We start from the raw sequence: 13,898 nt of genomic DNA on the forward strand, positions 1-13,898 counted from the left end.
TTACAAAGATGAAGAGATTGAGGAAGACAATGAGTTTTTTCTCATCCTTGTAACCATTTTTCAACCCTAAGAATGCTATATATGACTTTTCTTCTTTTTGAAATCTTATGCAGAAAAGTGAAAAGGCTTGATCAATCCCAAGACTATTTCCATTAGTTCCCTAAAGATTTCTAGTGGTGGGAGGAAATAGAGTTTTTGGACAAAGTTTCAAAAACTTGTTTAAGCCTTTCTTGTGTTCTTTTTCTTCTTGTTCTTATTTTGTAACTTTGAGAGTTTTATTGTATCAAGAGAGTGTTTGAGAGTGTTTCTTTTCTCCATTGTATCCAAAATTTTAATATCACATTGTTCGTCTCAAAGACTGGGAGTAACTTCTCCACCGATCTCCATGGCCACCAGGCGTATCGCTGCGGACAGCAATGCTCTACTCCGGCGGCTGACTCTCTGCCGTATCACGAAGCTGTCCTGCACCAACGGGTAGGATCGCCTCCTCCCTTTTTCCTCTCAACCTCGATCGGAAGGCTCGTCTCCTTCGTCTAACCTGAGAACTGAGTCGATGCCCACGCACTGACGTCAACGTGGCTGTCTAAGACCGGTTCGGCCGTTGGCTTCGGCAACCAGAGCAGGCACGCGTGAGTGCGCATGGGCGGCGGACCTTGAAAGAGGATGATGAGATGTGGGGCTCCGATGAAGACGGCGATGAGGTTGACGGTGAGCTCAAAGACACAGAGGATTTTGATGGTGATGCCCAGGCGGAGGTTGGAGAGGTGAGCTGTGAGGGAATTTGGTGTTCTTAGGTTTGCTTTTAATTTGGGCTTGAGTTGGAGCCCAATCCAAGCATGTGATGGAGTTAGAGTTTGGGCATGTCTAAGATGATGAATATGGGCCTGGTTGGAAGCCCAAGCCCAGTTGCATTAATGAAGGGCCTCATGCCCCCTATGCTATTCACTCTCATGGCCCATACTCATTCCAGGATAGCCCATTTGGCCACTTCATTTCTAAATATTTTTTTTTTTAAAAAAAAACCTCTAATTTAGTAATTTATTAAGTCATTCATTCATTTTTATTTTTACCTTATTTCATTTTTACCAATTTAGTTAACTCAAACTTAAAGGCAATTAAAAGACAAATTATTATTGTTAATTAATTTTTATCTCGAAATTTATACTGTTATCTCGAAATTTATACTGTTCAAATTCGTCTGTTTAAATATTATGTTTGTCATTTATTATTATTATCATTTCGCATGTATCTATTTGCCATCTTTTGAAAATCTCATTCATAAAAGTTAAATTCTAATCCTTGAAAAATCCCATATCCTGATCTAATCTTTTAATAATCCGTTTAAATCTCATTTTCATCAATTAAGAATTATTATCATATATTATCTAGCTATTTAAAGTCTAAAGCTTTCAAAGAAATCAGGCGTCTTAATTTAATTCTTCAATAATTAGTTCAAATCTCATTATCATCCATTAGAGTTAGTATCCCATACTTATTTACTAATTTAAAATCCAACCCTTCAGAAATCCGATGTCCTAACTTAATTTTCAAACCCCTAAAAATTCCACTATTCTTTTTATTCCGTTTTAAATGGTTATTTTCGTTAATTAGTATTATCATCCTATGTTAGTTTATTTATCCAAAATCCCATCCTTTTAAAAGATCCAATGTCATAATTTAATTTTCAATCCTAAAATTCTACTATTTGTCTAAATGTTACTTTCTTTAATTTGAATTAGTATCCTATATTCATTTGCTTATTTAAAGTCTAAATCCCTCGACAATCCGACTCCCTAACTTAATTTTTCAATTCTAAAAATTCCACAATTTGTTTAAATCTTATTTTCATTAGAATTATCCTCCCCCATTTAACTATTTATTTAAAGTCTAATCCTTCGAAAATCCCACGCCTTAACTTAATTTTTCAATAATTCGTTTAAATCATATTTTCATAAATCGAATCTTTATCCCGTATTTATTAGTTATTCAAAGTCTAATCCATTAAGAAAATCCCATGCCTTAATTTAATTCTTCAAATATTCATTTAAATCTTATCATTCATCAATTGGAATTATTATCCTATCGTTTAAATCTTATGTTCATCAATTGGAATTATTGTCCTATATATTCATTTATTTATCTAGCCTAATCCTTCAAAAATCCCATTGTAGACCCCTCGGAAGCAGAGACTTTTTTTAATTTTAATTTTTATTTCCCGGGGCTCGACATGATGGGAGAGCTGTGTTTGGGGGCTCTGAAGCTGCAGGGAAGGCAGAGCTTTTGGGCGGCAGATGGGATGTGTAGCAGTGGAGCCGAGGATGGCTTGCTGAGGAAGACAAGGTGAGGAGGTTTAAAAAGCAAGGAAAGAAGTGATGAAGGGTTCGGTTTTTTTTTCTTTCTGGAGGCAGCTGTCGAGAGGGGCTTTTGGAGAGAAAGAGCGAGGAGAAGGCAAGTCGTATGATTTTCGCCTGAAGACCCAAGTATGACCCTTATGAGCACTTTCATTTGGTATTTCTTGTTATTCTTCTTTTCACATTGCTGAGTTTAAGCATATTCTGCTGGGTTTTGTTATCGTATTCGCTCTATTCTGTTCGCACTCTGGTTCCTATGTTCTCTCTCTCAAATGGCTCAGAATATGGTTTACCTTTTTCTTCTTTTTGAGGTTGATGTTTGAGTAAATATATGAAAGCTGATTGCTCATCCCACTAACCAGCAAGACCTCACCTCTGTAAGCGGCCATAACCCAGAAACAGTTGCCCAAACAGGCTCCCTGCGAACCTTGAGTTACACCTCACCAAATATCCAGGATACTCACCCGCTCACCCTCATGCACCTCCATTCTTCATACCCATTTTCTTTCAAACCTGTCATACATGCCCGGCACCACATTTTCCCTCTCTACGTTTTCCATGTCTCACCTCTTTACGCCATGCGCATGCCCATTATTTCTCATGCACACCCCCACCTCATTCATCCATTATCGTTCCCACCACCTTTTCTCTCTCTAGCCACCATACCCATTCTCTTCTCACATGTAGGAAAAAGAAAACTTGCATGACTGCCCCCCTTGCAACATCCACGTAAATACCCATATTTCTATACCCATCTCCATGCAAATCCCACCCCTCACCAAGCAAGCCTTTCGTCCCCCACGAACCTCGCCGGAGCCGCCTTTGGGGTTCGGCGCCGCTGCTTCAGTTCAGAGCGCCTCTCTCTAGGCCGTCGACGGCGGCCTGCGCGCCATCCTCTCCGACTGCTTCCGCGGCGTGGTCGACGGCGCCATCGGCGAAGACATCCATCTACCGGTGCCGTGGCTTCGAAAGCCATGTATCTCCACCGTCTCGGCGCCGCCCTCGAAGCCGCCACCCCTTCCCTCTCCTCTACGTCGCTGCTGGTGGAGGTCTCGTCTGAGAGAGCTGCCCGGATGGAGGGAGATGCCTTGGGCTGTGATGGAGCTTGCGTGGGTGACAGGCTTGGGCTTGCCCATGATGGACCTTGGGCTTGAGTTGGAGCCCAATCCAAGTTTGTTGATGGAGGGTAGCATGTTTCCTCAAATAAATGGGCTGTGATGGAATTAGAGTTTGGGCTTGTCCAAGATGATGGATATGGGCCTGGCTGAAAGGCCCAAAGAGAGAATGAGAGTGGGTTTGGGCTTTAGTGTGCTGGACTCAGATGAGAGGCCCAAGTTTGTGAAAGCATTGGGTGCCTTGGGCTTGCCCATTTGACATCTTTGGGCTTGGGCTTGATGGATGCATATTGTCATTTAGTATTATTATTAATTTCTATTATCATTGTTATTATTATTATTATTATTAATTACTATTATCATTGTTATTATTATTATTATTATTAACTATTATTATCATTGTTATTATCATTTTAATATTATTATTGTTATTATTATTGTTATCATTGCTACTATTAGTACTATTGTTATTATCATTATTCTTATTATTATTATTATTGTTATTATCACTGCTATGATTATTATTAGTTCAACTTTCAAAAATCCTATTATTATTATTATTACCTCAATTTTCGAAATTTATTATCATTATTATTACTATCATTAATCCAAACTTTTAAAATCCTATTATTATTATTAATTCAACTTTCAAAAATCTCATTATTATTATTATTATTAACTCAATTCTCAAAGTCTATTTATTATCATTATTATCAGCATTAATCCAAACTTTCAAAAATCTCATTATTATTATTATTATTAACTCAATTCTCAAAGTCCATTTATTATCATTAATCCAAACTTTCAAACATCTCATTATTATTATTATTATTAACTCAACTTTCAAAGTCTATTTATTATCATTATTATCAGCATTAATCCAAACTTTCAAAAATCTCATTATTATTATTATTATTAACTCAATTCTCAAAGTCCATTTATTATCATTAATCCAAACTTTCAAACATCTCATTATTATTATTATTATTAACTCAACTTTCAAAATCTATTTATCATTATTATCAGCATTAATCCAAACTTTCAAAAATCTCATTATTATTATTATTATTAACTCAACTTCCAAAATCTATTTATCATTATTATCAGCATTAATCCAAACTTTCAAAAATCTCATTATTATTATTATTATTAACTCAATTCTCAAAGTCTACTTATTATTTATTATTATCATTAGTCCAAACCTCCAAGATCCCATCATTATTATTATAATTAACTCAACTTTCAAAAATCTATTTATTATTATTATCATCATTAATCCAAGCTTTCAAAAATCTCATCATTATTGTTATTATTACCTCAACTCTCAAAATCTTATTATTATTATTATTATTATTATTATCATCATTGATTAAAACTTTCAAAACCTTATTATTATTATTATTATTATTAATTCAAACTTTCTAACTTCCAATTTCCAAGCCCAATTTATAAAAATTCAACCTTTAAATAATACTTCAAAATTCCGATCTTTAAAACTTAATTTCGATTTCCGAAAATTCTCATACTCACTTTAATCTATTTAATTATTATTATTCTGGTTATTTACTTCAAAACGCCATTTTAAATCAAATTCTCTAAAACTTCTGATTCCCGAATTAAATTCCTAATCCCAAAAATTCTCATGTTCCCACTAAATTATTTGATCATTGGTATTTTATTTATTTATTTATTTCAGAACTCCGTTTTAAATCAAATTCTTTAAAATCGTTGATTTCCGAATTAAACTCCTAATCCCGAAAATTCTCATGTTCTCATTAATTTATTTAATCATTAGTATTTTTATCTCCATTTTAAATCAATTCTTTAAAACTTTAGATTTACAAATTAAATTCTTAATCTTGAAAATTCTCATATTCACATTAATCTAATCACTAATAGTTTGTTTATTTATCTTAAAATTCTATTTTAAACAATTCTTTAAACTTTCTGACTTCTAAATCTAATTTCCAATTTCAAAAATTCCAGCATTCCCATTCATTTATTTAATCATTATTTTCGTCCCTATTATTATTAGTTCGTTTATTTATTTCAAAATTCCATTTTTAAACTTTTTTTTTTTTTTTTGAATCCCAACTTTCGAACTTAATTTCTGATTTCTAAAATTCTAATTTCCTTCAAGTTTGACATCCCAAAATTCCAACTCTTAAATTTAATTCTCAAGACTCCAATCTTCAAATAATTTTCGAGACTCCAATTTCCAAATAAATTTCAAAAATTCAATTTTCTCTCTAACAGTTTTAATTCTCTTCGGGTTTCAAATAATCTTCGATTTCTCTTGATTTTATATAAACATGAATGCTATTTTCATAATTCCAGAATAATGGGATTTGTGATATTAATTCCTGCAAAAATGAATGGGCTTTGGTGGGGGGCCCAACATACGTGCTTTCCTCGTGATTGATTGATTGTTTGATTGATTTAATTGCCATGCGTGCTTGATTTTATTCTGCTCTATGGCATGCCCGAAATTATCCTTTAATTGTGCACTAACCTCACTTTTTGATAAGCGCATTGTGGCTCGTCACCCAGGTACGTATCCATTCCCATTCCGATATTTCCATATACATGTTTTGATTCTCCTATGTGCATGATAGTTCCGGGTATTTATTGTTTTTCTTTATCAATTGTCATGATTGCTTCATTTTATTAGTAGAGATCCGACTTTAGGGACTTAAAGGGGTGCTACGGTCTTTACCGTACCTTCCTGATAAGTAACCTGACCCCCGAACCCGATCCGGTTTTTCACAGACCACCTTTTCCAAAACAAGGAGTCACACTTAGGGTTTTTTCTTTCTTATTTTGTTTACCCTTTAAAAATAAAACAAAAATAAGTGGCGACTCCAAGTCATTTTTCTTAATCAACAAAAATCATTTTTCAAATTAAAATCGAGCTCGCCATCGAGTGGGAAACGCAATGAGCCGAAATACGGGGTCCACACCCATGTTTTAATTTAATTCTTCAAATACTTGTTTAAATCATATTTTCATAAATCAAATCTTTATCCCGTATTTATTAGTTATTCAAAGTCTAATCCATCAAGAAAATCCCATGCCTTAATTTAATTCTTCAAATATTCGTTTAAAACTTATGTTCATCAATTGGAATCATTATCTTATATTCATCTATCCATCTAGTCTAATCTTTCAAAAATCCTATGTTTTAATTTAATTCTTCAAATATTTGTTTAAATCTTATTTTCATCAATTAGAATTATTATCCCATGTTCATTTAGTTATTCAAAGTCTAAATCTTCAAAAATCCCTTGACTTAATTTAATTTTTCAGTAATTCGTTTAAATCTTATTTTCGTCAATCAGGATTATTATCCCATATTCATCTATTTATTTAAAACCTAGTTCTTCAAAAATCTCGTCTTAATTCAATTTTTCAATCTTAAAAATTCTACAATTCGTCTAAATTTTATCCTCATCAATTAGAATCATTATTCCATATCTATTCAAAGTCCAATCTTCCAAAAACCTCATGTCTTAATTCAATTTTCAATCCCAGAAATTCCATTATTCATTTAAATGTTATTTTTGTTAATTAGGATTCTTGCTCCATATCTATTTATTTATATAAGGTCCAATTCTTCAAAAATCCAATTTCTGAATTAAAACTTCAATCCCAAAAATTCTACTATCCATCTTTATTCGCTTAAATATTATTCTCGTTAATTAGTATTATGATCCCATACCTACCTATTTATTCAAAGTCATATCCTTTAAAAACCCAACGCCCTAATTCAAATTCTCAATTAGAAAAATTCCACTAATTTTTTTTTATTCGTTTAAACATTATTTTTGTTAATTAATATCATTATTCCACATTTATTTATTTATTTATTTCAATCATTAAAATTCAATTCTTCAAAACCGGATTTCCAAATTTAACCTTTAGACTCAAAAATTCCGCCATTCACTTTTATTCATTCAAATATCATCTTTGTTATCATTGTTATAAATTCCACGTTTACTTATTTCTTTTTTCTAAAAATTCCAATAATTAGAATCCAATTTTCAAATAATCTCTAAAACTCCAATTTTCAAATAACCTCTAAGACTTCAATTTTCAAATGAATTTCAAAAATCCAGTTTTCCTTCGAACAATTTTAATTTCCGTTTGGTGATGCATATGATATGTTTCGTGCTCTATATTGTGCACTAACCCCATTTTTATGATAGTGCATTCTCTTTCGTGGCCCGAGTACGCATCTACTCCTATTCTGGTCATTCTCTATTGCATGTTTTGATTCCCATATGCGCTTAATCGATTTGAGAACCCATTGATTTCCCTATTGATTGTCACGTCAGCTTCATTTTATTAGTAGAGACCCGACTTTAGGGACTTAGAGGGGTGCTATGGTCTTTAGCATACCTTCTCGATAAGTAACTTGACGCCCGAGCCCAATCCGGTTTTTCGTAGATCACCTTTTCCAAAATAAAGAGTCGCACTTAGGGTTTTCTTTCTTATTTTGTTTACCCTTTTAAAAATAAAACAAAAATAAGTGGCGACTCCAAGTCATTTTCTCAATCAAATAAAATTATTTTTCAAATAAAAATCGAGCTCGTCATCGAGTGGGAAACGCATGAGCCGAAATGCAGGGTCCACACACTGTTTAATCGTTGTTCTCCGTTTCTAATGTATGAAAATAAAGTGAAATAGAGAATAGTTTTTGAAGAATAAGTAGATATTGTTTTTATCGGTTTTAAAAACAAAAGGAAAACATAAAGAAAATTTTAAAATCCTTTAAAAGCAACTAAAAATGATATCATTTTTCTTCTCTCTTCATAATCCAATATGAATATTGAAAATCTTTAAATTTGATCTTCTTTTAAATTACACGTGTTTTTATAATTTTTTAAATTTAATAAAAAAATTCATTTGATATAATTTAAAACTCAAAAACCGATTTAATTAGTACTAAAAAGTCATAGAATTTATTAACATTAGAAAGACATAGACCAAATTTATTTTTGAATGACTTGAAATGTTTCTTCTTTACATATAATCATACACTACAATTTATTTATTTTTACTAGGCAAATAAACTCAAAATTAAGCAAGAATTGATGGGTTGGATTCATTAACTAGTATAATAATTTTTACAAAATAAAAAATAAAAAAATTGAAACTCAAATAATGATTTAGTTAATACAAAAAATTTATAAACAAAAATTGGTCTAAAATGACTATTATTTATCTTATACATAAAATTGTATTTTTTTCACTACACAAATAAATTTCAAATTAAACAAGACTTAACGTGTTAGATTCATTAACGAGTTCAATAATTTTAAAAAATAACTTGATACTTACAAGAAATTTATAGACAAAAATTTGTCTAAAATAACTCTATTGTTTATTTTATACATAAAACTATATTTTTCTGAATTTTTTAATAGACAACTAAATTCCAAATTAAATAAGACTTAATGCATTGAATTCATTAATAAGTCTACTAATTTTTTTTAAAAAAATAACTTGATACTCAAATAGTGAATTAATTAATAAAACAATTACGAATAAAAATTAGTTCACAATGATACTATTATTTCTTTTCTATATATAATTATTATTATTATTATTATTATTATTGTGAAACCAAGGTTTGGTTAATTTGGGTTTTGATGATAACAAAATAAGGTTTAGATCTTATAATTATATTTCAAGTGTGTTTAGGTAACACGATTTCCAAAGTGACAATTATAAAGACAAATCAAACCAAAAAGAAATCATTAAGAAGAAGAAGATCTTAAAGAGAAGTGTTTTTTAAGACCTAAGCTTGATAAGATCTCTTTGTAAGGTTGTTGGTGCACTAGGATTTTCATGTATTACATTCTTTACTTATGCACCAAAATCATCTAAGAGTTATTTTGTTTTAAATATTTTAAAATTGGATGATTTCATGTTTTTAATTAAAATCTTGTGTCAAATGTTTTCCAAAGTTGTTTAAAAAGTTTTAAGTTGAAAAGAATGGTTGTTGAGCCAAAAACGGCTTAACTGATCGAGGAATAGGTCGACCTCTAGCTCAACTGGTTGAGGAGCAAGTCGACCCTCAGATCAACCAGTTTAGGAGTAGGTTGACCCACAACTCAACTGGTCTAGGAGCAGGTCGACGCCTTGTTCAACTGGTCGAGAGGTGTAAACAACTTTCTCTCTTTTCCAGGACAGTTGTTCAACTGGTCGAGGTCCAACAATCACGTGTCAAGCATTAAATGTTAATGACTAGTCAACCGGTTGACCCCCAGCTCGACCGATCGAACCCCCAACGGCTAGTTTGACTTTTTTTTTCTCTATAAAAAAGCTTCAATCTTCATTGTTTCAAGAGTTTAACATTCCTAAACATTTCTTGAATATATTTGAGTTTTGGGAAAGTGTTTTAAGTGCACTATTGTTCTAAAACTTGCATATTATTAGTGCATCATTCAATCTTAGTTTTCTTGTATCATTTGAGTCTAAAGTTTTGTACTAGGATTTTGTAAAATTATTTGTATATCTTTGAGAGGAAGAATTTAAGTGTGAAGTATCACTTAGGGATTCTCAAGTGTGGAGTATCACTTGAGAGGTTGTTTAAGAGTGAGGTATCTCTTGAGAATTGTAAAGAGTGTTTGAAGCCAAAAGTTCAAGAGGGTGAATTGGAACCATAATACAATTATATTGCTTAAAGGCTTGGTTTGAAAGCCTTAAAATAGTGGAACCTCAAACTTGGGATTGAAGCTAGAGGAGAGTGGACGTAGGTCGGGTTATGTCAAACCACTATAAAAATCTTGAGTTTGCATTCTTTCTTCTCTATTATCTTAATTTATATGCAATTGTTTTTATATTGTTTTATTATATATTTGCATATAATTATCTCTTGCATTCACATATTTTAAATTTACAAAAAAAAATACCATCACCCTATTCAATCCCCCTCTAAGGTGATTATCATAGGTTGGATTAACCTAATTTTTCTAATGATTTTTATAAATTTTCTTACTAAAGAAATGAACTTCAAATCAAGTCACACTTGATATTGAATTTATTAATAAGTTTAATAATTTCTAAAAATAATTTAAAGTTCAAAAAATAAATCTAATCACTGAAAAACATAATATACCATATATTATGAGTAATATAACTTTATTATGTCTCCTTTAAAGCCTATATTTTTTGAATTTTCTCATGCGTCTATGGATTCTAAATAAAGTATGATATAATTAATAATCTAATTTTTAAGAATAATTTGAAATTAAAAAAATTGAATCAATTAATTGCATATTAAATAAAAATATTTTAGAATATTGTGTTTGTAATTGAATATTAAATACGTGAATATAATGGCTCCTTTATATATTAAAAAAGTTAATATATTAAATATGTAAGCTTCCCTTCTCGTTCCTGCCTCTTCGTCAATTTTTTATCACTGAAACTGATAGAGCTACAGCAGCGCAGCCACGTCACCGTACCGCCTCCGCCGGCCACCTACTCCACAAACACCCATCTCCGCCGTGATACCATCACCACTAGCCGCGGGAACTTTTCAGTTTAACAACACTCCAGGTTTGATCCTCTCTTTCCCCTCCTCTCAGGCTGGTTTCAAACTGTTTTCCCTTTCTCCTCCAACAATTTAGTTCTTTTCGGCTTTTCCCTTCTTATCCGTAACCATATTTTCTTTTTGGAAATAAAGATTTGCCTGGAAAATTTCTCCATTTTTTTGGTTGAATTGGGCTCCCGGACCTGATATCTAAAGGCGGGCGTCGAAATTCCTTTGTAATTAATTTCAGCACTGAGGAAGATGGCATCTACTTCGATTGGTCGAAAATTCGTTAGAAAATCCTGAATTTGAAGCTGTGATTTGTGGAGCTGTTATCTGTATTTTCAATTCATCAATCAACTGCTAATTCCAATAACCTAATTTCTCATGTTCCCTTAGATACTTGCTTTAACATCTTTTCTGCTGATGAAATTGCAGGAAATGTAGTCTTTGAAAACTAGATCATCTGGGATATTTAAGTTGAAAAAGAAAAAAAAAAATCTGTAAAATCTGAAGTTTTCCTTAATCACCATCAGATAAGGTCTTGCAATTGATTCATGGATAGGCCACTACGAGTTAAATTTTTGACATTGGATATTTTGCTTGAAAACGCTTATTTTGGTGGTCCTCAATTCAGGTTGAGAAATTCAAATCCAGATATTTTGTTGGCAACTTTGCAGACTGTGAAAGGGTAGATTGTTTGGGAATAAGGTTGAAACTGTCTCTCCCAATTTTGAAGGGCCAAATGATCTTTGATTGTGATATGCAGACGGTTTTGTTGTTTGTCCAATAGGCCATATGATATTTGACATTTTCTGTTTCTTGTTTCATCAACAGCAACATCTAGCCATGGCTGTGCTAGCTCTGTAATTTCTGCAGAAAGCATAGGATAAGTTTGTTGTCTGAATTACCCAAAGCATTACAGTTGAGGAAGATGGCCGATGAGGAGAGAAACTTGGTTGAAATATTAGAAGAGCATAATGTGATTGACATTGCCAAGTATATAAATTATGTCAGTGCCCCACAGGCAGGCGCTGTAGCAACTTTCTCAGGCACGACTCGTGACACCTTTGATGGTAATACAGTTGTAGAGTTGAGATACGAAGCTTATGTTCCAATGGCCATCCGCTGCATCAATGACATTTGTTCATCTGCCCGAGCATCCTGGAGCCTCATCTCCATTGCAGTTGCCCACCGCTTGGGCCCAGTTCCAGTGGGGGAAACCAGTATCTTCATTGCAATCTCTTCTGTTCACCGGGCTGATGCATTGGACGCTTGTAAGTTTGTAATTGATGAAATTAAGGCATCAGTTCCGATATGGAAGAAGGAGGTGTATGCAAATGGAGAGGTTTGGAAGGAGAACTCTGAGTTTTTGGAGAGGAGGTCAGAGCTTGGTAATGCTGGGTTGCAGCAGGGAGGTACATGCTGTTCAAGAAAGGTAAAGGTGGAGGCAAAGGAGAGGAAGAGTTGCTGTGGGGCTAAGGTGAAGGTGGAAGGAGAACTCAAGTTTTTGGAGAGGAGGTCAGAGCTTGGTAATGCTGGGCTGCAGGAGGGAGGGACATGCTGTTCAAGAAAAGTAAAGGTGGAGGCACAGGAGAGGAAGGGTTGCTGTGGGGCTAAGGTGAAGGTGGATGTTGAATGACCACCTTATGCATCCATGGAGGAGAGCTTTATCAGTAAGAAGATCAAGTTCAATTGCATTTTTATTCACTCCCTTCTGTTCACTGTTAACAATCAAATGCATTTTAGGGTCTGGTGGAAAAGCTGTGCCTGTTTTGTTGCATATCATCATCCATTGTTCTTTCAAATAAAATTAACGATATTTATATATTATACTACTCTCTAATAGGAGCCACAAGTTAAATGGCAAATTGTGTCTGGCAATTCTGGCCTATAAAAGGCAGAAAAAAAAAAGAAAAAAAAAAGTGTGGAGCAATTCTGCAAACCCAAACAGATGCTGGGTGAAGTCCTTAGGTCCTCCAAACTATTGGGTTTGAGCCCAGGACTATGATAATTCCTACAGATTTCACAAAACATGCATCTGAAAATTTTCCAATAAATTTCCCTAACAAAGTTGTTGTATGCTGATTGATTGAATAAAGTTGTTTCTTTTTGTTGGGGTGTTTTTTTTGTCTTTTTAGGCATGTTATGAACTTGAAATAACCATCAACTTCAGCTCCTTGGGAACCTAGGGGTGAGCATTTGGTATTTAGAGATCAACATGGGGTTCAACCATAGTGAAGTGGAAAATTGAATCATTCATTAGAATTATGTTTGGTTCTGCAAAATTTGAGAGAAAATGTGAATGAGAAAAAATAAAGAAGAAAAATAGAAGGAAAAAAATGAGTAAAGGAAAATAAAAAACAAATTTAAAGTTAAAAAAATTATTTTTATATATATTTACTTATTTTCCTTCATTATGTAAAAATTATTCTGTTTGAAAATACAAAAATTTATAAGAAATTTTAATTATATTTGATTTTCTTTCTTATTTTTCATAAGGAAATAAACGTAAGAAAATCATTTTTCTTAATATTTTTTTTAATAATTTTCGAGAACCAAATATAACTTTAGAGGTTGGTACTTACTAATTAAAATTCAGCTAAATAAAATTTGAGAAATCCTATTTTGAGCATTTTTACGTTTCTCCTATAAATGTTTCTAAGTTTTTTTTTTATTTAGACCAAAATTATGTCATCTTGGGATTTGGTACGTGAGAATGTAAATTGAATAGGATGGAAGTGAAGGTAAATCATAACACAAATTCACTTTCTTAATGGAGGTAAATCATAATATCATAGAGAAATCAAAATCTTACCGAGTTTAAGATTTTCATAACAATGAAATTTTTATTCTTTTTCTCATTCTACATAATCATTCAAACGCATTAAT

At 32.5% G+C, this 13,898-nt stretch overlaps 1 protein-coding gene across 1 annotated transcript; it reads left to right on the forward strand.

Annotated features, from left to right (window-relative positions):
- Positions 1 to 10,837: 10,837 nt before the first annotated feature.
- LOC100266786 (molybdopterin synthase catalytic subunit) lies at positions 10,838 to 12,839 on the forward strand. Its single transcript, XM_002268588.4, has 2 exons — positions 10,838 to 11,032; positions 11,844 to 12,839. Exon 2 carries the CDS (start codon positions 11,941 to 11,943, stop codon positions 12,646 to 12,648), a length of 708 nt encoding a protein of 235 aa, XP_002268624.1. The 5' UTR covers positions 10,838 to 11,032; positions 11,844 to 11,940; the 3' UTR covers positions 12,649 to 12,839.
- Positions 12,840 to 13,898: the final 1,059 nt, after the last annotated feature.

The sequence above is a fragment of the Vitis vinifera genome, chromosome 6, assembly GCF_030704535.1.
Source record: "Vitis vinifera cultivar Pinot Noir 40024 chromosome 6, ASM3070453v1".
NCBI lineage: Eukaryota > Viridiplantae > Streptophyta > Magnoliopsida > Vitales > Vitaceae > Vitis > Vitis vinifera.